The 27,611-nt window shown below is 37.5% G+C and overlaps 1 protein-coding gene across 1 annotated transcript in view; it reads right to left on the bottom strand.

Moving 5' to 3' along the window:
- The window catches only part of LOC122815721 (deleted in malignant brain tumors 1 protein-like), a 787,040-nt gene that overhangs the window by 194,310 nt on the left and 565,119 nt on the right, over nt 1–27,611 (bottom strand). Inside the window, exon 7 of the mRNA XM_044088475.1 lies at nt 22,376–22,681. Within this exon, the coding sequence (XP_043944410.1) occupies nt 22,376–22,681 (306 nt within the window). The remainder of the gene's footprint in view (nt 1–22,375; nt 22,682–27,611) is intronic.

Here is a 27,611-nt window from a genome sequence, read left to right as displayed (position 1 = left end):
ATACACAATGAGACATATTATTAATAAACACATTGATTAAAAAATAAAAGAAAAAAAAACAAGTAGTGATAAAAATATTAATTAAGATAAAACAAGTTGATAAAGTTACAAACTAAGGATTATCATCTAAATGTCGTGTCTAGAGTTAGGTCAGTTTTAAAGTTTCTAACATAATTCAAACAAGCTTAGCCATAAGGCTCCTACTAAAAAGAAAAAAAGAAAGGTAACAAGTGAATAGGAGAAGACAGAGAAAAAAGTGTGTGATAAAGGGAGAGAGGAGAGGCAGTGGTCTAGAAATGAGCGAAGAAAATAAAAAGATAGACAAGATGCTATGGGAGAGGTGAGAGAGAAGGGGTTAGAGCATAGAAGGAATAGAAGGGAAGAGAAAGGTAGTTATTAGGTCTTGAGTACAAGATAGGTTAAGAAGGTCAGGAGAGGGGGGGGGGGGAGAAGTCAGTCAGGTGTATTACATGAACAAAGCCAATGATTTTGGAAGTACCGTTTGATTTGTTGTTTGAAGAGAGGTAAGGATGTGATTAGAGTTATATCCCTAGGTAGCAAATTCCATACTCGGCCTACAGTGTTAGTAAATAATGAGTTACCAGCTAAGTTCTGGGCCTTTATAGATTTGGTCAAGAATTTAGAAGAGGAGCGAAGGGAAGTAAGATTGTTATATGGGAGTAAGAGCTGTGATAGAATAAGGGTGTTATCAGGTTGGTACAGAATTTTATGGGCTATAGTGAGTTGTGAGATATTTTATTATACAGAAATATGATATAACATTTCATTATCTTTTGTAATACTTAACCTGCTGATTACTGTAATAGTTGTAATAATTATTGTATTTATTTATTTATTTATTGACATTTGTTTACTGGGAAATTCCACTGGGCCAGAAACCCATTTTCAGTGGAGGCCCGGGGAGAAAAGCTAAAACAAAGTATTACAAAGTATACAAATTTAACATAAGTATAAATGAAGTTACATGTATAAAAGCAGAGATATGCAATTCAGGATAGTACAAGTTTACATTATTAAATATTTCAGATCATAATATATAGGCAAAGAAAGTTACATGTGTAAAAACAGAGATATACAACAATACATTTATAGTGTGCATTTGTGATAAAAATGTAATAACTGTGTACAAGACAGAGGTCAGAGATCCTGCTATGAGACATTTCACATACAAGAATTAATTAAGAAACAGTTTTAAGGTGGCCTGTTTGTTTTGCAAAGGCAGGAGGGGTTATTTAGGTAATGTGATCTTAGTGCCAATTTAAAGGTTTTTATACAGTCAATTTGAGTTGTGTGGGAGGATAAAGAATTCCAACGTTTAGCAATGCTATGGGAGTACAGACATTGTCCAGCTCTTTTGTTAGGTTTGGTTATGATTAACAGCTGTTTGCATGAGGATCTTAGTGTTCGTGTAGGAGTATAAGTTTGTTGGATGGAGCTGAGTGCTGGGCAGGTGTTGGGTTTAAACATTAGTTTGTTGGCTAGAGTTAGTTGGGTATAACAGAGATGGCAGGAAAACTCAAGCTAATTCAGTGCTGAAATGGCTTGTCTATTGTGTAGCAGTTAGGCTTTCCTGAGGCAAATTTAGCTATTTTATAACAGCAGGATTGTAGTTTGTTACTAAGGGTTGAGTGAAGGTTAGTAAAGATAGCACTACCATATAGAAGGGAAGGGATGAGTAAGGTACTGGCAAGTTTTATTTGGTGTGGTTGTCCAGGTAGAGTTTGTGATGGCAAAGTTTGCCTAATTTAAAGTGTGTTTTCTTTACTGCATTGAGAATATGTGGCTCCAAAGTAAGTTTGTCATCTAGTGTCTTGCCTAGCAATTTAGCTGTTTTCACTATTTCAATTTCTGTACTGTCTTTAATAAAGATTTTGAAATCTATGTCTGGTGGTTTTGTAGAGAATAGTAAAAGTTTAGTTTTTGGGAGGTTCAACAGCAGTTGTGCATTATTAAGCCAAGATTCGATCGATTTGAAAGCATGTTGTATAACTGTAAGGTGGTCCGAGAAATTATTGGAGGTAGATATTATTGTGGAATCGTTTGCGTATTGGATGAGATTACCTAGTGTGAGAGCACTATGAAGATCATCGATGAAGGTATTAAAGAGTAGTGGCCCTAAAAATGATCCTTGTGGGTCTCCTGTGTCGTTTGCTTGATAATCAGATTGCACATTGTGCCATCTTACTGATTGTTCCCTGTTGTTCAGCTAAGAGTTTAGAGATTTGGGGGAGCATCCTAGTTTTGATAGTTGATTTACTAGTTTAGGATGTGATACTGTATCAAAAGCCTTACGTAGATCCAATAAGATTACTGATGACCAGCATCTAAGGTTTTGTTGACAGTATCAGCGAAGGAGACCAGAGCTGTGATATTGCTACGCCCTGAATGGAACCCATGTTGGGTGGGGGCAAGAAGAGCATTATCAGAGAGGTGTTAAGTAATTGTGTATGAACTCATTTTTCTAAGATTTTTGATAATGGAGAAAGTATGGAGATAGGGCAATAGTTAGAGAGATCATGAGAATTTCCCCATTTGTGTAACAGTGTAATAATAGATTTTTTTCCACAATTGGGGGACATAGCACTCTGAGATAGCGCTATTTATAAGAATGCTAATTGGATATGAGATTGCATTTGCTGTTAGTTGTAGATATTCTGGGGGAAGATTATCTGCAGAAAGAGAGCAGGATTTGAGTTTGTTTAGTAGTTTGAGTATAACAGGTGGGTGCAGGCTGAATAGTAAATGAGAGAGCTAAGGGATTTTTTGTACGGTTGTCTGAAGAAAGGGGGTCTGTTGTTATCAAGTAAGGAGTTAATGGTATATTGGGAGTGCGAGTTTATGTTTGTTGATGAGTCTTTGATTAGCTTTTGAATAGTAGTAATGAAATGGGTGTTGAAGTCATGGGAAATTTGTTGCGGAGTCTTATAGGGTGCAGGGGATGGGTTTTATAAGGTGTCAGGATTAAGTAAAGTAGAGACAGACTTCCAGAACTTTTCTGGATTGTTGTTTAAGGTGGATAACTGAAAGGAAAAGTACATTTTTTTATTTTGTATAACTAGATTTGTGGCTTTATTTCGGAGTTGTTTGTAGTTAAGTTCATTTTGTTTTGTTTTGTTTTTTTGCCATGCTTTCCATGCTGTGTCCCTATGTAGGAGAGTTGTAATTATTTATAATTACCCTATTCTATTACATTTTTCATTCTCACTATGATATATCCATAACATTTCTTTACCTTCTTCTCACTTTCTTACTAATACACCACAAGATCCAGTATCAATATTGATAAATAAATCTATATCTGAAAAATATGTTTTTTCCATCTGGAAAAAATCCTTTATTATACCTACACACAAAGGTGGCACTTTTACAGAATTTAACAAATACAGATCTATTACAGTCCTCTCTCCTCTATCAAAAATACTTTAATAATGCATTCAGGCTCAGCTTCTACCTCATCTAAATTCAGATAATCTTCTCTCTGGAGCAAACCATGGTTTCAGACTTTACCACAGTGCAACAACTGCCCTCCTGTACTTCACCAGCACTATAAACCAGCCTAGGAACAATACATACATACATGCATACAAATATTTCAAGCATGGGCATTATTGCCCTTCTAGCCTGCCAATATACCAGAACACTTGTAACCATAATAAGTGTCCAAGCTGTTCTTAAAAATATCTATACTAGTATTTGCTTTAATGTAAGTTGGTAGTCTGTTCCATGCATCAGCTACTCTGTCAGAGAACCAGTTAGTACACTTCTCATTCATGTAGAATCTTCTACATAGGTTATCTGATGATTCTCTAGTACATTTTGATAACCATAAACATTCCCAGAGGTAGTTGTCTCTAAATGTTCCATATACCTGAATACAATCTCATCTTAGATATCTATAAGAGACAGTGTACAAGTTCAGATATTTTAGGCTTTCATAATAACTTAAATTTTCATATCCATGGTTGCCCTTGGTATATTTAACTGTACTCTTTCCAATTTACTCATGCTTGTTTTCTTACAGGGTTTCCATATTGCTATACCATACTAATGTTTGGGTCTAATATAATTAACAATCAATGACTTCATCATTTCCAATTTCCTAGACATTATAACTCTTTTTATATAATCTATAGTTCTATAACATTAACCAATTGGTTGATATGATTAGAAAAACTCAAATCTGGATATACCCATATACTGAGGTCCTTAAATGAGTCTACAGTTTCAATCACTTTGTGCTGTTTTCAATATTTACCTTTCAATTTATGTCTCCCAAATCTCGTATACTTAGTGTTTGGTGTATTTACCAGGATATTATAACAATGGTAACCCACTGTCATCTGTGTTTCCAGACATATCCAAAGCGGTGAATTCTCCTCTGTAGTCTCTCTCATTCCTCCCTTATGTGATTCCTTAGTTATCTGTCTGGAAAGCAACAAGCATTCAGATGGCAACATGTCCACTCCTCCTCTCAGGTTATCATAGGTGTCCCTCAGGTCCCTACCCTAGGACTCCTTCTCTTCATTATTTTTATAAATAAGCAATACTTTACACTGCCATAAACCAAGCAAATATAGTACAATATGCAGATTATTTGACTTTAATGTGTACAGCCTCTGCAATATCCTGACACCAAGAAATCACTCAAACTTCTTTCTCTTTAACTTAAACCTGGCTGAAAAATTCAAACCTGTTCCATAATCCCAGTAAAACAAAACTGTTGCTCTTCATCCAAAACATGATCTCAATCAAAAACAATCTTCATTAGTTGCATCTGCAAATAATGTTAAAACTGAGATTGTACCACAAACTAAATTGCTGGGCATTGTAATAGATGACAATTTTAAATTTGATAACAATTAGGAAGACCCACAAGAAACTTGGATACTTTTCAAGAGTAAATCAGTACCTTAGAGAGCCAGCAGGAAAAACTCTAGCCTCATCCTATTTGCTTCAAAACCTCTTATATACCTCTTCTATCCTTACAAACCTAGGCTCTACACTAAAATCCAAACTAGCCTTCGGTTACAACAAAGTAGCTACATTTGCTACCAACAAATGCACACTGAACTCACCAATAACAGCCAAACGGGCTAGTTTTTATCAAATACCTAGCATAATCTCAGCTAGTTGTGGAACACAAACTAATATATTGTATTAAAATATATACTATGGCCCTATACTCCCACAATGGACCTACGTTCTGGTGTAAATTTTTACTAAGCACTAGTAAAGCAAATAATTCATCAGGGGACTCACTATACTCCTGTTACATTTTCCAAATCTGCAACATCTTCCAAGCTATAAAATCTATTTCAGACAATACCTCACGCAATCCTGATCATGTTCATTTTCATCACCAGGTTGAGACCTCTAGTCAAAACACACATTTCTTATTACTTAGGGTTAACTTTTTTGCCCTCCTGCATTTGAATTAATACATCACTCTTTATCACCTTTTTAGACTGCACTTCTCATCTTTCTTTTTTTCTTACTAACCCAATGAAACTGCTCTACCCCTCTCAATGATTCCTTGTATACCTAAATTATAAACCTTCCGCATGTAGCAATGTGAAACAGACAGCCTTGATAGAATTAATCCTATACCCTGCTCTCTCACTTAAAAGTTATTATCACTATTTTCTTGCACAATACCAATACATCCTCTCATACATTTATTATTATTTATTCATTTATTTTACATTTGTTGAGCGGGATAGTCCGACTGGATACATGTCCATTTTCAGCAGAGGCCCGGGTAGAAAAGCTCCAAGATAATAATACACATTGAACATTTAGTAAATGCTACTTTCAAGCAGATTACAATCATAAGCAATACCAGCATTTAGCACATATAGTACTAACTTATTATACAACACTTTACAAAACGTCACGTTATTTTCAAAGTTAAACATACAGAACATTACATTCAGGTTTAAGACATATTGAGAAGCAATTATACAAGACCCTTCCTGAAATGGAGTGGTAGAAAAAATTTAGAAGTACTTGAAGGTAAGGCACCTAAGAAATAGAGAGGTCACTAGTCGGGGTTAGTGCAAGGACATAACCGATGAGTTTTGAAGTATTTCTTGAGTTTGTTTTTGAATCAAGTTAGTGAGGGTTTTAGGGTCAAGTCAGCTGGGAGTCTGTTCCATATTTTTCCAACAGAGTTGGCAAACAGAGGGTCCTCAGCTGAGTAGTTGGATTTGTATGTTTGAAGTAGGAGTCTAGTGGATGATCATAGTGGACGGGTGCTGGTGTAGGGGCTAATAATATTTTTTAGTGCAGGTGTATTTTCTAGTTGGTAAAGGACTTTCTGTGCCACTATTAGCTGGTTCAACTGCAGTAGGTTTGGCAGTTCAAGCCATCCTAGGTGATTTAGATTGTGACAGTGGTGTGTCTGGTAGTCTGTGCCAGTAGCAAATCTGGCAAAGTGATTATAGCAGGATGATAGTTTATCAAGATCTGTTTTGTTTATGTGGGGCAATTGCAGTTCTAGCAAGTGGGGTAAGGAAAGGTTTGATTCTGTAAAGAGAGCCAAGTTTTTTATTAATGGTTTTGATGGTTTGATTGATATGCACATCAAACTTCAGGTTGTTATCAACTATGACACCCAGTAGTTTAGCTTGGGCTTCTGGGGAGATGATAGTGCCATTGTTAGCAGTTATGTTGAAGGATGGCAGGGGGGTCCTTCCTGTGGGGGAAAAGAGGAGCAACTTAGTTTTGTTGGGGTTTAGGATTAGATGTTGATTGGAGAGCCATTATTCCACCGTATTGAAGGTATTTTGTGTTAGTATGAAAAAAAGTAGCTGGTGAGGTGTCAGAACAAATCAAGGTGGAGTCATCTGCATATTGAATGCAGGTAGCATCTGGGATGACTGAATGAAGGTCGTTGATAAAGATGGAGAAAAGAAGGGGTCCTAGTATCGAGTCCTGGGTTACTCCTAATGTGATGGGTAGGTGAGATGATAGCTTGTTCTGCACAGGACTGCCTGTTGCCTGCACTGCAGGTAGAATTGAAACCATTGGAGTGCATGGTTGTTTAAGGAGAAGGCCTTCAAGGTATTTATAAACATTTTTGGTCAACCATGTCAAGAGCCTTGGATAGTTCTAGAAAGAGTGCTGAGGATAGTTTGTTATTATTGCAGTTGTGGTTAATGATGTTAGGAAAAGAGAGGAGGGCAGAAGTAGTTCTGCATTGTGGCTTAAAGCCATACTGAAAGTTGGACAACAACTTGCTCTGTGTGAGGTAGTGCATGAGCTGTATGTGTACACACTTCTCCATAATTTTAGCTAGAGGTGACAGAATACCTATGGGTCTAAAGTATGACAGTTCAGTGGAACTGCCTCCTTTATGGAGAAGAATGACATGGGAGATTTTCCATATAGTGGGTACAGTAGCTTCAGATATAGCTCTGTTGATCATGAATTTGTAACTTACTTTAGTATAACTCTTGGCTCCTTTGCAGACCTTTCTGTACTGAAATGTAACACTAACTTCTTTACAACAATATTCTCCCTTCTACAGTATAAATCCATGTACTTTTTGCAGGAGTTTACAGCTAACATGACTGTGTAGACTTATATATACCTGTCTTGTAATTATGCTTGTTGTTTCATGAGAAATGGATCTGTTGTATTTTTTTGGTAACTGTTTGGAATTCACTTGCTAACATAAATGTACTGTAATGGAGCTTTTCTCCCTGGACCTCCACTAAAAATGGGCTCTGGCCAGTGAGACTTTCCCAGTCAACAAAGACAAATAAATTAACAAATAGTTCTATGTACTCATAGACACACATAGCAAACATTTGTTCTTATTTCCACAAGGATCTTTTTAAGTAATTAAGATATTCAAGATGCATCAGATTCTGGTAAGATTTAGAAAACTTAGTTGCATTATGGTAAGTGATTTTGTGCAAGATGTAGACACACATACATATAGGGGAGAATGCCGAACAGCAGTTCTGGCTGTGGTATATGCTAATGGCCATATAATTACATGGCAATGAGCAGCAGCTTTACAATGAGTGTTGCCATGTATGTTAACATGGAAAATCAAATAGCAGAGTGATTCATAAATATATAAGCAGAACAACATGGAGCTGCAACATTAGTGTAAATCAGGATAGACCAATTTCTATGTTCATGCAAAGGAATCACTAAAAAATGTTAAGAGTTTCTACAGCATTGGTTAATGTGCATCTGCCAGAAACTCTTACTGCTACTTCAAGACACAGTAGTGTGAGTTGTCACCCTCAGAGGTGCCATGTCATCCAGCTGCACTTAACAATTCATGCACCCCACTACACCAACATTGTGGGCCACTACAATGTGGACAGGGTCACCATGCAAGATATAGTCAACATGTATTGGCTTCATTGGGCTCATCTGCTGCCCCATGGAATTAGCTGATTACGTATGCCACTGGATACCAAGGTATGTGTGGCTATATGCATGCTCAATACAGGGACCTTTCAAAGACCTTCTGAGGAAACAGTGGGGCTATCTTAGGCATCTGGCTTGAGAATACTAAATCAGTTTCTCAATGCTATGCTTCAGCATGTGGGAGAGCATACATGGTTCCCAAATACCACAGAGGAAATTGGTAGCAGCATGTAGGAATTGTACAATAAAGCCTGATGATAGGTCAGCAAGAAAAGGAGAGTAGTATTGCTAGAATTACATTTATCCTCACATCTTGGTGAGTACCTTCACAAGGGGACCCTGTTTTTTCACAAGCTCTCACTAAGATGACAGCGACATTTAGACTGTATTTTATATGAAATATATCATGGATAGAAGTATGTTAAAAATAAAAAAAACATCACTGGGTGCACAAGACCCAGGTTAAATAAGTGTCCAGTCCTCTTAGGCGACTGGTAGGTTTGATTCTTATGTGGGGTAACTGGCTAGGCTTAAAATGGCCCACAAATGCAGTTAGCCTAGTACTATTCTATGATCCTATGAACATATGACAGTGTAGAATCCTCAAGACATGGAAACATTCCTAAAATGAGGCTAGGCCAGGCCTAGGGGGAGGATGGCCCCTTTATACAAGGAAGTATTAATCCAGAAAAATCACAAAAACTGATAGGTCAGAAAGAGCTATTAAGACTACAGAGTGCATTATTGAGGATAGGAAAGAAATTATGTATTGTTACTATTATCCAAGAAGCCAAGAATTTCCAGACAGAAGATATACAAAAAGATTAAGAGAGAAACTAAGAGGAAAGAAAAATACTTCCACAATAAAAACTGTCAGAAGCTTAAAATAAAAAAAAAATGTGTTCTTTAATACAACAGATGTACAAAACATTATATAGACCAACAGACCTTAAGCCATTTAGAAAAAGAAGCAACTGAGGAAATGTGAAAAGAACAAAATCTAGAGACTTTGAAAGCTATAAAAAATAAATCTAGAAATGGGAAAGAAAGAGAGATCTGATTTGGTGTAATATTTATACAAAGGTAAGAGCCAAATTAATCAATACAAAAAAAGTCCCAAAGAAAATTGAACAGAAATACAGGCAAAGGCATCCTGATATGGAACATTTCACAATAAAACAATAAGATCACAAACAGGGAACATAGCATAGAAGATTAGTAAAGTAAAAGTTAAAAAAATAGAAGCTGAAGTTATGGAATACCTGTGAAGTGAAGGATTTAGTGTAGAAAGTCTAGCACAGGTTATATCACAACATGATGGAACAATTAGTCCCCAAAGTAAGGAGAAACAGGAAGAGCAGGAAACATCTGAAAAAGAAACATGTACGTGGGAAAGAAAAACAGATTTATTATAGCACAGTATTTATGCAAAGGAGAAAGCAAAACTAATCAATGCAAAAAAGCAGCACCAAAGATATTTGAAGAGAAATACAGGCAAAGGCATTTTAGACATGGAAAATTTTACAATATAAAAAACAAGAAAACAAAGAGGAAAAGCAGAAAAGAAGATTATAATGGAAAAGTTAAAGAAATAGAAAATGAGGTTATGGATTACATGTGAAATGAAGGATTTAGTGTAGAAAATCTAACTCAGATAACATCACAGCAGGATAGATCAATGATGGCACAGTGGTGCAGTGGTTGCATTGTCACCTCATGGCAAGAGGTTCTCTGGTTTGATTCTTGGCTGGGGTGGAGTCTGCATGTCTTCCCTGCATCTGTATGCATTATTTCTAGGTGCTCTGATTTCCACCCATGTTACAAAAGACATGCACCTGGAGTGTTTCTCCCTGGGCCTCTGATAAAATTTCCTGGTAAAAAAATGTTAAACAAAATAAATACAATAAAATAAAAATAAAATAAATTCCAAATTAAGGAAAAAAACAGTGGAGAGGGAAACATCTGATCAGTTGCCATCTAAAGATACTTTGGAGACTTCAGTAGAAAATCACTGCAAACATTCAGTTGGAGTTGCACAGCAAAGGAAGGAACAGAAAGCTGTGGCAAGTCAGATGCAGTCAATGATGTGGAGTGATAGGCCATTGATTTCCTGTATGAAAGAGCAATGGATGACACAGGATGAAACTGAAGTGAAAGTGCCACAGGAAGATGCTCTGGAACTTTCTACAGAATGCTTGCAGGAAATGGAGAACAAAAAATGTGCCCTCAGTTTAGAAGAAAATAATCTAGGAGAAGAGTTGCTTGATTTAATAGAGACAGACATATTGAGATCAATGAATGAAATAGACCACAGATAGTCAAAAAAACCCCAAAAAGTTAGAAGTTTGATAAAACAAATGCACACAGTAATTAGGACTGTCCATATAGAGTCATGCAATATAAAAGAAGCAAATAGTATGTATTACTGGGCAGCTAAATTAATAACAGATAAAGTCTTACCATAGAAACACAGGGTGGTATGGGAAAGGAGAGGGAGAAATCGAAAGCCATCATGGAAAAATCGAACAGAGAAAAGGATAAAACAAATAATAAATGAAGCATCGCTGTTAGAAGAGTACAGAAGACAGAACAGATCAACAAAAATACTCAGAAAGATAGGCATGATAAAAGCAATGCACAAAATCAAAAACGATAAGGATCAATCATGCACTATTACAAGTAATAAACTAAAAATATCAGCACAAACAGAAAAACACGTGGAACATATGCAGATAAATATAAAGGAAAAGTACAAGAAAAGCATTTTATTAATGACACAAAAAAGTTTTATAGGGAATTGGAAAACAAAGCAAAAGGAATTGAAACATCACAAAGAAAAAGAAGAAATGGATACATTTTGGAGAAATATCTATGAAGATCATGTGGAACATAACAAAGATGCTAACTAGATAGAGTAAGCAAAAGAAAGAATAAGAAGTTCAAATGTACAGGACATGAATTGGGATGAAGTAATGGCCAGATAGATTGAAACGAAGTTAAGAAAAGCCCCTAATTGGAAAACCCTAGGCCCGGATTGGTACCTAACTTCTGGCTAAAAGTATCAAAATATTCACATGAAGATTTAGCCATTAGTAAGAACTATTTATATACGCACCCTGAACAAACATCATCCTGGTTAACAATAGGAAAAACAATACTACTAATTAAGAGCAAACCTGCAAGCTATCCTGAAAACTATCAATAACTTGCCGTCTGATGATGTGTAATCTATACACTGCAACTGATGCCGACAGAGTTTATAGTCATTTGGAAGAAAACTCAATCATTGCAATAGAACAAAAGGGGAATAAAAGAAAGTCATATGGAACAAAGGATCATTTGTTATTAAATAAAGTCATAATGCAGAACTTTAAAAAGGGGAAGAATTTGAGTATGGCATGCATAGACTACGAAAGAGCATTTGGCAGTATCCCACATTCATGGATAAAAGAGTGCTTAAAAATATACAAGATACACCCCACAATTACTTTACAATGGGCAAGAAACAGTGGCAAACCACACTGCAGTTAACACATGATAATGAACAAATTATTATTCCAGGGATAAAAATTCAAACTGGAATATTCCACGGTGACTCTTTGTCATCACTGCTCTTTTGTCTTGCCCTTAACCCATTAAACTGTCTACTTAACAGATTAGGTCATGACAACAATTTGGCTCCCAGAAAACAACAATGTGTAAAGACTTCTCATCTTCTCTTTGCAAATGATTTAACATTGTATAGTTCATCAGAGTCAGAACTGAAAGCACAACTGCAAATGCTCAAAACTTTATAAGATGATATAACAATGTCATTCGGTCTTGCGAAACATGCAAAAACAACATTTAAAGCAGGAAAGCTGCAGCACCAAGAAAACAGCAGTTGGGGGCAAGAATGTGATATAAAAAAACTTGAGCAAGAGAGAGTGTATAAATATTTGGGGAACTGATGCAGGATCAACAATAAAACATGAACAAGAAGAAAACATAAATTAATCCTGAAAACAGTGTTGACATTTATGAGCAAAGTCCAAGCTATAAACCAAGTTGCTCTTCCTGTACTGACTTACGTTTTGGAGAGATTGACTGGCCCCAAAATGTGCTGGATATGCTTCATGCTCATCAAATGATTTATAAAAAAATCATTGCATACCAAGACAGTATATTCCCAATTCTAAAGGAGGTATGAGCCTTCTTGAAATTTATTTTACATATAGATCTGCAATTGTATTATTCTTTAATTCTACATTCCTATCTATACTTGATTCTCATGCGCCAGAACGCTCTATTAGAGTAAAGACCAAATCTGCCCCATGGCTGACCACCAACACAAAAAAACCCATGCTTACTAGAAACAAAGCATGGACAAAATGGAGATGCAATAAACAAAACCCTGACTTAGTTAATTTCCGCCAACTTCGAAATCTAGCAAAAAAATCAATAATCTCTGACAAGAAAAACTTCTACTGTAACCTCCAGGAAACTCATATTAACAACCCTAAACAGTTCTGGTCATCAGTAAATAGACTTCTTTCCCCAGGAACTGCTAAAACTCCTTCCCCACTAAATGCTGACCCAGAAACCCCTCTCCAGACTGCTAATGCTTTCAACTCTTTTTTCTCTGAAACTATTCAAACCCTAGCCAAACAAATGAACACTAACAACTCTCATATACCATCTAACATAACTACCAATTCCTTCAATTTCTCTCTAAAACCTATATCTACCTCTTTCATCTACAAACTCATTCACAAACTGAAACCCTGTACCCCTTCTGCTGACAAGCTCCCTTCTCTTTTTCTTCAGAAAGCTGCCAAAGAAATTGCTTATCCTATATCCTTACTTATCAACAGAACTATCCAAGAAGGAACCATCCCTGATATCTGGAAAGTCTCCCATATTATCCCACTGCATAAAGGTGGTAACTCTCTTGACCTTTCCAACTTTAGACCAATTGCCCTTCTTTCACCCCTTGCAAAAATCATGGAAAAATGTATTCATCAGCAACTGGTACACCACCTCTCTCTACACAGCCTAATAGCAAACTGCCAGCATGGTTTCAGACGCCATCACAGTACCACCACTGCCCTTCTTTCCTTTGTAGATACTATCAACAAAAATCAAAACAACCATACTCTCTCCTCCGCTCTTTTCATTGATCTCTCAAAAGCTTTCGACATGGTTAACCACTCTCTCCTAATCAATATTCTTGAATCCCTTCCTTGTGATAAACTAGCCACTAATTGGTTTAAATCTTATCTTAACAACAGACAACAAACAGTAATATGGGAAAACCATATCTCATCACTCTTGCCCATTTCCATCGGAGTTCCCCAGGGCTCCATTCTGGGTCCACTTCTGTTCTCCCTCTTTATAAACGATCTTCAGACTGCTATCCCACAAGCTACCTGCATACAATATGCAGATGATTCTACCCTTATCTGTTCGGCACCTTCCTCTACTGAACTGACCTCATTGACGCAAAATACCTTTAACGAAGTAGAAACTTGGTTTTCCAAACGGTTTCTCCTACTAAATGCAAAGAAAACTAAACTCCTCCTCTTCTCCCCCTCCTCTCGGTCCCCCCCTTTAAACTTTACCATTTCTTCTAATAATGGTACTATCATCTCACCTGATCCAACTACTAAACGTCTAGGAATAACCATTGACAATCATCTTTCCTTTGATCAGCACATTAACAACACAATCAAGGTTGTTAACAGAAAAATTGGATCCCTATATCGTATCAAACCTTTTCTAACCCCAGCAACAAGAACCAAAATTGCACAAACTCATCTCCTATCTACTCTCCTATATGCTTCCCCCATTTATACTAACCTCAAGAAAAACAGTCTAAACAAACTTGCAACTTGCTATAATAACATAGCTCGCTTCGCCACTAGTAACCCCTTTAGGACCCACCATTGTATAAATCTAAAACAACTTGGCTGGCTCGAATTTCAAAACTACCTAAAAATTCCTCAACTCACTATAGCCCACAACATATTACACCTACCTGACAACACCCCTATACTCTCTCAACTTCTAATCCCGTACAATAATCTGAACTCGCTTCGCTCCTCTAGTAAACTCATGACAAAATCAATAAAGGCAAACAACACAGCAGGTGGTTCTCTATTCACTAACACTATAGGTAGAAGCTGGAATCTCTTACCTAGTGACATAACTTTGACTACATCCCTACCACAATTCAAACAAAAAATTAAACTGTACTACCTCAATCATTGGCTTTGTTCCTGCAGTACACCTGACTAAACTTTTTCTTATACTATATCTCTCCTTCACTCTTCTCTTCACTACCTGTCTGATTTCTTCTCCTTTCACTGTACTAATCTAACTATGTACATCTTATGTATAATTGCTAATATGTAATGAACTGCTTATTGTAAACATTCTTCTCTTTGAAAGTATCTTGCATTCTGTGTGTTGTTATGATTTCTAATTTTTATATTTCTAAACAGTAATGATTACTTGTAATGTACTTAGTATTTAGTGGAGCTTTTCTCCTCGGGCCTCTGCTGAAAATGGACATGTATCCAGCCAGACCAGCCCGGTCAACAAATGTAAAATAAAATAAAAATAAATTGTGGGAGTGTCTACATATTTGCTGAGCTCATAAGACCCAAACTTAGTGAAGGTTTCAAAACATGAGAAGAATAAGTCTTCCCTGCTTAGTTTAGCAGAAGCATATCAGCATTAAGTAGGAATGGAAATCAAACCAGAAGTAGATAAAAATCAGTCAGTGATTGAATGTGCCAAACAACAAAAGAAAGAATATAAGGTGAAGGATCAGATGGGAAAGGAAGAAATGTGGAAAGGTTGCAAGTATAGAAACCTCTTGGAACAACCTCATGCTGATCAAGATCAAATGCAGGAATGGTTGAGGAAAGGTGAATTTAAAACAAAAGACACAAGGTTAATATTGGAGGCCCAATGTAGTGGACTAACTACCTGTTGGTTTACAAAGTCCATTGAACACGTGGGAGAAACAGACAAATTTAGGTTTTGTAAAACAGACTTGGAAACAGTTGCACATCTTTTTGCTGGTTGTGATAGACTAATGGCAGAAGGACTGTATACAGAAAGGCATAACAACGTGTCAAGACTATTGCATTGGGGATTGTGCAAACATTATAATATCAAAGTAGCTGAAAAACACTTGAAACATGAGCCACAAAGCATCATAGAAAATGATGAGCATTATATCACATGAGATTACCCATTACCAACAGTTCTGAAAATGGATGTGTGAAAACCAGATGTAAAAGTCCATGAAAAGAAGACAAAAGTAGCATTGATCACTGAAATTGTTACACCCACTGACTACAGTGTCTTACATACAGAGACACAAAGTCATAAAATACCAAGATTTTCAGGCAGAAATGAGGGCAATGTGAAAGAAGGATATACAGACAGTTCCAATAGTAGTAGGAGCTACTGGTCTTATAAAAACACATTTACAGTTATACATAGATATGTTACCATTTCATGAAACTCCATAAAAAAAGAAGGAGGAGTCATTACTGGGCACATTGCAGATACTATAAAGATGACTTCTGGCTATCATCAAAGACTGAAACAATATTAATTTTATGAACTTTAATCATATTTTGACTTAGGAATGGGGTCCGTTCCTGTCATGGTATTAGAAACACAAAATACTTCAAGAAATTAAAAAAACAGAATTCTACATAAAAGCCTATTTCCATGAGGTACTGTGAAATAAATGACCCATCTGGGGGAGCAGGGAAGGTAGTACTTGAATCAAAAAGAGTATTATTCCATCAACTGTCAGGTGGTCTGTAATGCCCAGGGTATCATCTACAATGCATCACCCAGACAGTTATCATGACTCCCACATACAGCATACCTGTGACCTATACCAACAGTTTGACAGGGTTGACTTTCTCCATGAGCATATTATGATGATGCCAGATATGCCCGAGAACCCTGGCAGATGATACCTAGCAGAATCTCACAGAATGAAAAAGTCTGCAGGTACAACTACACCTAATCACAAACAAGGGTCATTGTTTAAAGGTTAAATAAGTAAAAGCTTGTTATAAGAAGTTGAGGACACACAGTGATGCAAGACCTTCAATGGGAGGCAGCAAGAAGAAGGTCCTGTTTAGGAAGGCTTTGCACAGCTTTTCTTGCTGTGACATAGGAGGATGTAAATCCTGAGTGAATGCTGGGGATGGCTGCTAACTCTACCTTAATTGCAGAGTAACTCAAACCAGCATCAAACATTGAAAAAAGCAACTGAACAATCAAAGAATGGGGCCAAAGAAAGGGTTAAGTCTTTTGTTCTGACCCAAATAGAAAATTGTCTCTACTTACTCTGAACAATGAAAGAATGGGGGCAGAGAAAGTGTTAAGTTTTTTGTCCTGACCCAGATGGAGAATTGTCTCTACTTACTCTTGTAGAGCTTATGAATGGATTATTTCTGAAAAAAACAAAGGCATATGGAGTCCTCTTTTGGAATGGCCAGGATATACAATTATTACTGCAATTGAAGAAACTATGCAGTCAGTTTAAGGGTATGCATTTCCACTTGAGACTGTCCAAATGGGTGGAAAAAAAGATCTAGCTGTTGATCTAGAAACCATTGTTGCTTCTTGAGATGAGGCCATAGTAAATGAAACCATATTTGTCTGGGCTAGAAGAGTTTAATAACGGTAATGGTTGCCTTCCACAGAGAAAGTTTCTTTAAAAAAATGCAATCCACTAAAGAAGAGGAAAGGCAGAGAAAAGTCCACAAGGCCACTGACAGATCAGAGCATGCCTTGGTGAATTAACCTGTGGGGAATGAGGTCAAAGTAGCTGCATATAATGTTGCATGGAGAAGCAAACATGTTGCAGTAATGCAGGTGGAGCCTAAGCTTTTCAATAAAATCAGATTATATCCACACATTTCAAACAGATGTACATATCTCTGGCAAACTCTTCAGCAAAAAAAAAATATTTTCATAGTAGTACTATTCTTTAAGTTCTAGATTTTAGCTGTTTTTATAAGCCATAATAAGCACAGTAAGTATTAAGTTTGAAATATTTTGTAAGCAACTTACAATAATAGACCCTTCAATACAAGAGAAGCTGGGGGTTGAATGAAGATCTAACAGTATGGGTATAGCGATCCTTGAGGATAGGAATCTTTCTTCTGGCAACTTTTCTATGTTTGCTTTTGTGCCTGGATAGCAACCTATGAAAACCAATGTCTCAGATGCTGTAGATGAGATTTTATGTTTACAGAGATACCTAAGGACAGGCACAATTGATGCAAGTAGTTATCTACATATGGGAATACTTAGGTTCCTTTGAGTCACAGATATATTGCAACTACTGTCCTGCACCTGGAAAATACCCATAATGGCAGCATTGACACCAGTGACCCAAAGAGCTCCAACATTGAGTTTGGTGCCAAGACCTCATGTCCCAAGGACTCTTGCACCAAGAATGGTAATGTCAAAAACTGTGCTGAAGACCCAGCCTATCTCTGAAACTCTGTCAGCTCCAAACATCTTGGAGTCATATAAACTGGATTAACCAAGGTCAGTGCAGAGGGTTCTAATCTATTTGGCACCAACCTTAGAAATTTCAGACAAGAAAACAGATCTGTGGCCACCAGTGTTGAAACTTGGATGAGGGACAGAGCTTAAAAAGGGGATAGTGGGCCAACTCAATCCACCCTTGAAACAGAAGGAGATGAGATGGGACCCATTTCAAGCTGTGCTTTCAAGAAGGCCTTCATCCTTCTAACCTAATCCAGTTCTGACCCACACTAGAAAAGCCAAATAGGCCTGAAAAGTGCAGTAAATGGAAGGGAAAGCAGGAGGAACAGGGAGAGCTCTTTCTTTGATGAACAGATGCTTTGTATTTTCTTTGGATAATCTGTCACATATTACTATGGTTGCTGTAAGGCACAGCCCAGAACCAGAGAAACTACATGTACAAAAACAACAAAAGTGGTTGTGGAGTGTTTAACTAAGATGTTTTTGATTCATGAGATTTATTTATTTTTATTCTTTATTATTTTTTACAAGGAGATATCTTTACCTTGACCTCTATGTTAAATAGAAGGTTGTCTAACTACCTATCTTCTGTAATCAGATGTTTTTATTTTACTCATTGTGGGACATTTCTCCCAAGGGCTCCACTGAAAATGGGTTTCTGACCAAGTGAACATTCACGGTCAGCAAATGTCAATAAATAAATAATAAATTATTTCTATTTCCTATAGAAAAAAAGGGGAAAAGCCCTTACAAGATTCAATACCCATAACAAAGTGATCTGGTTCTATCCACATCATGTAGACCTTCTGGGTATTGTGGCATGGGATTTCGTGGTTACATAAGCCACACTTCTGGAAGCCCATATCCAAACAAAATGTGGAAAATCCTTAAATAAAGGAATGGAAAGAGCATTATTAGCACTAACAAAAGTATTGACAGAATAATAGCATTACTAACACTTTATTAACAGTATAACAACTAACAAAATAGGACAGGGTTCCTGAGATAAAGAATAAAGATAGATAAAGATAAAGAATATCTAAAAAGGCTACAGATACTGACGAATTGACAATACCACTACTCCCACTGCTACATGAGAAGGAGCTAAGGAAAAGAAATGTACACTCTGTTTTTTTCCCTAAAAATTTGAAATACTTTACAACATGGACAAAATGAAGTGGACATCAAGATGATAGTCTGAAAGGGTGCCAAAAAGTTTTTCTTTTATTTTTTTATTATTTTATTTTAACTGTTTCACTCTGGTAAGAAAAATCATTTCTGCTGAGTTTAATTTAACAGGTGACTCGTTTGGGAGGTTGTATTTTTCTATATGAACAGTATGTTAAGTTTCAATTTTCTGTACTGAATTTAGTTGGACAAGTGAACATTGTTTAACTTTTAATATGTTTTTATTAAATTCTAATTAAAATATGTGCAGATTTGGATTTATTGACTTATTTCATGTGTGCATGATTGTTCTGGTATGTTTTTATCAGTAAATTGCATCTGAAGTGGATATGATTTCACTTTAGTTTATTTTTTTTTTGTGAGTGAGCAACATAGTTGGAATACAGCTGTGTCCCTTCAGGGCAACTTGCTGCATCACAATCAGCTGTGGACATTTTGCTAATGAAATGAACAGCCATTCAGAAAGAAACCATAAATACGTGTGAGCTGATACAACTGAAAAATCCTAAACCCTGTGAACAGCAGGCAGTCTAATGAAAAGTCTTGTTATGGAAATGCCAAGGGCTCTGTAGAGAACAGCTACATTGACTAGGAAACATTGCCACAGTTATCCTCTATGTAGCTTCAGTGATGCAGAGTAATAAAGCTTTGACTGTGAATGACTTGATCCAAGTTCTGTTGAGAGATGGGGTTGCGTTCCTGAAATGCATTCAGCATTACATTCTCTACAGGAGACCTAGAAACCATTGCAGCATCTGTCTAGAGGAAGTTAAAGCTTCTGAGGGCACCACTCTCACAAGCTGGAAAGGCCATGCAAAGGCCCACTGCAGATCCTCTGCTGACCATGGAACACAAATGCAAGGGGATATTACTGACTCCATTTCATCTGTCTCAGTAAGTCAGCAGAGCTAGCCACAGTGTGACAACTGCTTTCATCCATACCATCATGGTCGCTGGGATGAACATTCAGCTCCCCACTCAGTTGGAAGACAGCCTCATCTACCAATGGATACAGACAGGATCTCTGATATAGGACATTGTAGAATTCCAGTGGTTCCAAATGGGTTTGGATCCCTTCCCGGCAAAAGATGGAGTTTGGACATGTCTACATCGGTGATGGACATTAACAGAGGACAGAGCTTTTAGTGAAAGTAGGACTAAAGTCAGCAGTGGCTCTACCATACAGACAAAAGGCATTCAAAATTACACAAACAATCTAAAGCCCACTGACCCTGATGGAACCTGCATTAATAAAAGGTACATCTTAAGCACAAAGAAGAGTACAACAGCAGCAATCTGGTTTGCCTGAATACAGTAATCTTGTATTAGCTGTTATGTCATTCTACAGCCAGTATGCTCACAATTCATCCTGTCTGCCCATCCCTCATGTTATTCATACATAAAACCTGTACACATGATATACACAGCCATATTAAGTAATGTACATGCTTGAAGCTGTCCTGTATATGCACAATCTTCCTTGTTCCTGCTGTTGCCACTTCCTTCCTGGTTGCCAAGACAATGGTCCATCAAGATTCTACAGGTGTCCACCATCAATAGGCTGGACATACCATCTCTGTCACCTCCACAGCCAGTAGTAGAATTGATATCTTCCCATTGGAATCTACATTCCAAAGGTGCTTGTAGTACAGCATGCTACCCCATAACAATACAGCCATATTCCCACATAATGCAATTCCTCATTGACAAACACCTACATGGAAGAGAGTCGGGTACACTGACCAGCATGTATACAAATATTATCAGGCATTAACTATTTATGGACTAAATGAAATCTTAGGTTTGTAATCTGTAAATGGGCTATGCATCTAATATTTTGGGAAATCAAATTATTTTTTTTTTTTTTTGTACAGCTGAAGGCCCATTCCACATTTTACGTTTCTGTCTTCATTGCACATAACATATTTATTTATGTATTTATTTACTCATTATAGCATAAGCTGGTAGTTAGCTTCTACTTCATCTCTGTTCTGCTTGACAGGATACATAAATCATTGGTTCCAAGGCAGGTAATTTACCTGAGCTAAAAAGAGATCTAGGGACATCCTTTCATCTGAATGCTGTCCAAATCACTGAAGCCATTTTGTGTTTCTGTATTACAGTCCATTATTTGCTGTCTCTGGCTTAAATGGTCTCCCCACCCAAAACTTCTAGCTATAATGCCCGACATTTGGATAATGACCTCTAATTTCCATCACCCAGTGTCTAATTCTGTTTTACTCATGGTCTGCTTTTCTTTCTTAATGACCAAATACCTGTTGGTTTTGCGTCTGTTTCTGCCCTGAAATCTGCTTGTTTTTTCTCTGATTTCTCCGCAGTCTATCATGTAACTTTCATAAGTTCCATTTGAAGTGATGTTATATCATAACATCCTCCTCCCAAAGTGACGGTCTTTAATAGAAATGCCATCACCTCACAAATTGTACCCTTCCTTAATCCCCATCACATTATTGACCTTATGCAGTTACCCTTTCCTAAACCACTCACTCTGTAAACTCTCCAGTCATACCATTTATCCCCTCAGACAGTTACTTCCCTTATATATCCTAGACTCTAAAACTTCATAATTTGCTGCCTTTTACTTTGTACACATTACTTATTTTTCTGCATTCTGAGACCTGCTATATCACTCCAGTTCCATCACACAGACCACTTTCCTTCTTTAAGACCTGCATCTCTTTCTTAACTTGCTTTCTTATCCTCACTTCACACATTGTCAGACTGAAAGGCAAGTAACGCAAAGTAAGATAAGAGACGAAGATCAAAGGCCTGACATATGATAAAAAGACCATTGTTTCCTGAGCATCTTTCACCCACAATGCTTTGCAGCAATGTGATACCCTTGATGCTGTACATCCACCTGCATGGTTTATATCACTCATGTTACATACACATGGAAAGCAGAATCAAAGAACTTGGCAAAGTGCTGCCCTTTCCATCCACTAATAATCTCATGATTCTTATCTGTCCAGGGCGACCAAACAAAGCAGCCAGCATGTGCCATGACAGGGTAATATCTATTAAAGGAAGAAGATCAGACTAATAATTCCACTTCCTGTCTTATAATGCTGGTAAGCGAACCTGAAATGCAAGCATTTACATCACTACCTACAGTATTATACACAGCACAGGTAAAGATAAATAATGACATTTAAAATAATGAGCTTAGGAAAACAAACAAGCTTTTATTAATGGTTCAGTGCAGTTCTTATTCCTATTTTACCTGAGCATGTTATATTAGCAACTTGGGAATTATTACATGAAGATGGCAACCCGGAAGCAATTATACATTGTGAAAGAGACGATTCATATCCAGAACACTGCATATCAATGAGGACCTTGTTTGATGATTCTTCTCCTATAATGTAATTTCCTTGTATAGAAATAGCAAATCCACATTTCAGCTCCCTGCATATGACAGATGCATAGTTTATATTCCAGTTATTATTGCAAACTCCGATGTCATAGCCAATTTCAAGCTGCCCATTGCAATTATTTGTTCCATTTACCAGTCTTACAGCTAGATTATCTAGGAATGAAAAAAAAGAATAAATCTATCACTCGATTATTCAATCAGTCACTAAAAAAATACAATAGTAAAACTGGCCAGACTAAGAGTTCTTGGTTTCATACACAAAGTGTGTCTTACATATTTTCACCTACTGTTACTGTTAAGGTTCCAGGTTTTACGTTATTACCTTTCTTCTTGCATTCCTCAGTTTGTAACTTCTTTATTAAATTTTCATTTAACCCCAGCAGTAAAGTACAGAACACCTTTGCCTGAAAGCAATGTTTTAGTCTACTACCATCCAGATGTTTTTTGTTAGAAATTATCAGTCTCATAGGGTCCTCTGTTGGGCCTGCCCTTCAGTGCATATTCACTTTCAGCCCCCTTGTGTTTTCAGTGTAGTCCTTAGCAGAAGGTTAAAATAAAAAATGTAACATAAAATGTTGTGAAAACAGCAAAATTATGAAAATCACTATCAGCTTTGAGCCTGAATATATCTAAGGTCCTGGTTAATATAAGCAAGCTGTGAGACAGTTTAAACATCAAATTATGTAAACTGCTTTATGTGTATAAATGAACTGCTCTAGACCCCCTCTGTATTCACCTGACTTAGATTATAGGTTCATAGAAAATTACTAGGGTAATGGCCCTGCAGCCCTCATACATCTAGCCATATTTATCCTGAGGTTCCCCAGTTGTCGGTGGTTAGATGTGTGAAGTTTGCAGAGATAAGGGTTTATGTTACTTAATAACAACTTCTTCTGTCCAGGGGAACTTGGGCACCACCGCAGGAGTGGTCACCCATCCATTAACCTAGGTTGCATTTGAAGAGGGTCTGGGAGGGGCTCTGTTCCACTTGAACTGGAAGCTTGTTCCAGGGAAGTGGGAGTTTCTAGGAAATGTATCTGTCTCTCCAGCATGACTTGTGCATGTCAGAGGCTAGGTTAAGATCCCTAGAGCGAGTCACCCTCATGCAATTTAATTTATGAATATGTAGAATTTCCATCAGGGCCAGGTCAGAGACTGCCCTGTAAGTCATGCACATGTCACACCTTAGCAATCTGTAGGAGACAGAATACCGTGACAAGCCTTTCATATTTTCCACATCAGACTTGTTTTCTGTACCCTGTAATTTCTTGGCGACAAACCTCTGTGGTCTCTTACCAGACCAATAATTGAATACAGTGCTCCCTTTTACATGTATCTGACCAGAAACTAAGATGACGGTGTGCCTGACAAGTTGGCAAAACTGAAATGACTTTTGTCAAGGTTCATGAGAAGTTTTACAACTCTTGCAGATTCAGACCTTCTCAAATTCTGATTTTATGGAAGGAAAAACTGGTAAGAAGTTTGGAAGAAGAAAAGAAACAAATGCTGGCAGCATTTACAGTAAAGATGTGTTCAATACAGTAGTCTGGCTGCCTATAGAAACTCTTAACACATTTTTTTTATCACTTCATAGCTGCTCGTGTATGTTTCTTGCAATGTCTCACTTTTGATGGGGCTGCCCTAGGGCAGTATTGGAAACATGGGAGGACAAGTGTGCCATTTGTGAGAGACTGGTTAGGAAAAGAGTGGAATTATATTTATAAATGGCATCAGTTTCAACTGTGTAATCCAGTAAGAGGTCATGCTTTGTATACTGAGGATACCAGAACATGTATCAAAGACGTCAGTTACATTTCGTGGTAACAATAGGGCAGAAGTGGATTATGTGTCAGAAGAAGCCAATATCTCCTATCCAGATGAAATCAAAGATAAAAAAGAGGTGAGTGATATTAGATGTGATAACACTGACTAGAAATGAATACAATGGGAGAGGGAACATTCAGTAGTCTTAAGGCAAGGCTATCATGGAACAGACCATTGATGAGTGAGGGTGGAGGGTGGATGCTCTTAAAATTTATATAAATGTTTTTTGAGGTAAAATGTACTATAAAAATATTTGTAAAGTTTGTTAAATGATTCAAGGGATATGTTTTCTGCAATGTAATTGCATAACACACAATCACCATATTAGTTCTGAAAAAAAAATGCATGTTGGAAAAATACTTCACGGAAGCAGAGACTGTGTAGTGCTGGCAAAACTATTGCCACAAGAAACTTATTCACCTCCCACACAGGGGTGCAGGTGAGCTCAATCTAATGAGACCTCACACAGCACCATACTCTCTCATTACCATATTAAGTTAATGACCCCAGTCCATTTTTATGCCTAAGTACTGAAACATAGTGTCTCCCATATGTAATGGGAGGTCAGTAAGTTATATTATACTATAAGAAGTAGGTACCAAACTGAGAAGCTACTTGTAGATGCTTAGGCATCATCGTCACCGCCACCTCCTTTTTCCCATTTTCTACATGGGATAGGTTGTCATGTCGACTGTCACCGTTTTTCTCAATTCAATGCCTTTCTCCTACCTTCCTCAATGGTCATACCTGATGGTTTCAGGTGTTCTGTGACACAGTCCATCCATGTCTTTGCTGGATGTTTTATTTCCTCTTGCCTTCTTCTTGTCTTTCCCAAATCTTTGTCGTCATATTGTCTTTTGCTTTTTTGCACATGTGCCTGAACCACCATAATCTCTCATATTTGACCTTCTCTGCAATTGGAGCAACTTGGCCTTCTGGTCTGATGTCCTCCTGTGCTTTTCTCCCTACAGTGTGCACCCTGCCTCCTATCTCAAGCACTTCATCTCCTTCACCTCCAGCTTCCACATCTGCTCTGCATTCATTGCCCAGGTTTCTGTGCCATATAGTAATACTGGTTACACTACTGTTTTGAACATCTTTGTTTTCAGTCTGTCACATATTATCCCTGACATTCTGTGCCAGTATCAGCACCACATCTGATTTTAGCTTAGACTGCCTCATTCAAATTTCCATTCTCCTCAGCCATGCCTGCCAAATACTTAAAGCCGTTCATCTTTTCTACTATTTTGCCTTCTATCTCAAGTTTGAGCTTCTCCTGATTTCCCCCATTTGCTGCCATGACAACTGTCTTCTCTGTAGAAAGTTTAATCCCATGTGCATTCAGGTCTGCATTCCATTTCCCTACCCTTTGCTGAAGTTTTTGTTCAGAGTCTGCCTGTAATGCCACATTGTCTGCATACAGCAGCTTTGTTCATCTGTCCCCTCTCACCTATTTGCTAATATAGTCCATCACCAGTGTGAATAACAGTGGGCTCAGACCTGAACCGTGATACCCACACACTCCCACTGGGAACCCCTCTGTGATTTCAGACATTATTGATACTTGAGTTATTGGGTCCTTGTAAATATCCCGCATGAATTCTACCAGTTTTTCAGGGACTTCCAACCATTGCAAGACTGCTCAAATTATCTTTCTTTGGATAATGTCGCATGCGTTTTCCAAGTCTAGAAATGTTCAGATGGCCTCTATCCTTATTTCTAGTTTCTTCTCAATTATCTGTCATACTGCAAACATCATGTCAATTGTGCTGCATCTTTATCTCAGTCCAAACTGTTTACCTTCCATTGTACTTTCTGTTAATCAACCTGTCCAGTACTTTCATGCAGTGTGACAGGAGTTTCATACCTCTATACTGTCCACAGTTCAGAATGACCCCTTTATTCCTGTACACTGGCACTAGAACGCTTATTCTTCAGTCATCTGAGATCTGCCTGTCTCTTCATACTGTTATGAGCACCCTTAGGAACTATTTCTCTCCAAAGTCACCCACCATCTTGACCACATCTGCCATGACTTCATCTATGCCTGCCACTTTGCTTTACTTCATTTTCCTTAGTGCCATTCTTTATTCTTCTAGGACAGGCTCTTCTTTCTTTTTTAACATAGGCTGTGTCAGGGACAGTACACTTTCTGTGGGGCTTTCTTCATTCAAAAGCTGTTGGAAGTACTCCTACCATCTGCCTGTAATGTCCTGTGAGCTGGTTGTTGCTGGAATCCCTTATGAAGGATGTCTGATGACCAGTAGCATAGCTAGGGCAGGGCATGAGGGGCAACTGCCCCGGGTGCAAAGTGTTGGTGGTCACAATAAGCCTGATTTTTCACGCAATGCCATCTTTTTAAAAATTTTTAAAATTGGGGCAGTGTGAAACAAATAATGTGCAAGATGCATGTACATATGAAAACATTATGCATATGAATACTACTACAAATGGAGATCTAAATAAGGATAGTAATAAGCTGACCATACAAAATAGCCCAACAAGGATGCAGGGCTCTTAGATTTTACATCTGGCCACCACTAACTCATCCACCTGAATGGCATGGTCCTTAGCAAGATAATCGCTGTCATTGTACAACTCTGAGCAATGCTAATTCCACAATGCCTTCCCGGTATGTAACAGTGATAATGGTGGATTACATAGTGCTGACTAAAATATCTCCTTCAATGACATACAGAAGGTGTTGTTCTGATACAGGATCCCTTGCTAAAAAGAAGATTTTAGTTTAGGCTTCTGATGACCTCACTGTGACAGGTAGGCTGCAGTAGGAATTAAACGTGAAATGAAAAAAGGAAACACAGTACAATACAGAGCAACTTTTCACTAACATACTTGGATGATGTTTGCTTATATATACAGCTGTCAGACTTACCAGAATGGACATATTGCCTGTGGTAAACCTCCACGCATGTGCACTATCTATGAATTTCCTTACCTTGTCAGAGATTGCTACCATTAATGAGACTGTAAAAATGACAAACCTGAGGAGGGTTTGCTCAGAAAGTTTTGTCTTTAGAAAATCAGCTTCCTTTCAGCATTGATATAGGTTTGCATAAAAGTCTTCAACAAATGTAATACAATTTTATTGCCAGAAGATATTTTTGTTTGTTTTTTTCTGTTGTATTGAATAATCAAGTGTCTTGTGTGGAAGAAGTAACAGCCATGAGTACTTGCCAGGGAGTGTCAACTTCGACTTCTTTTTTCCAGTTCTGTGGACTCTTTCTATTCTGGAGACAAA

The sequence above is a fragment of the Protopterus annectens genome, chromosome 1.part1 (genome assembly GCF_019279795.1).
Source record: "Protopterus annectens isolate FY-2018-M chromosome 1.part1, PAN1.0, whole genome shotgun sequence".
Lineage (NCBI taxonomy): Eukaryota > Metazoa > Chordata > Ceratodontiformes > Protopteridae > Protopterus > Protopterus annectens.
This window is presented reverse-complemented; position numbering and strand designations above follow the sequence as displayed.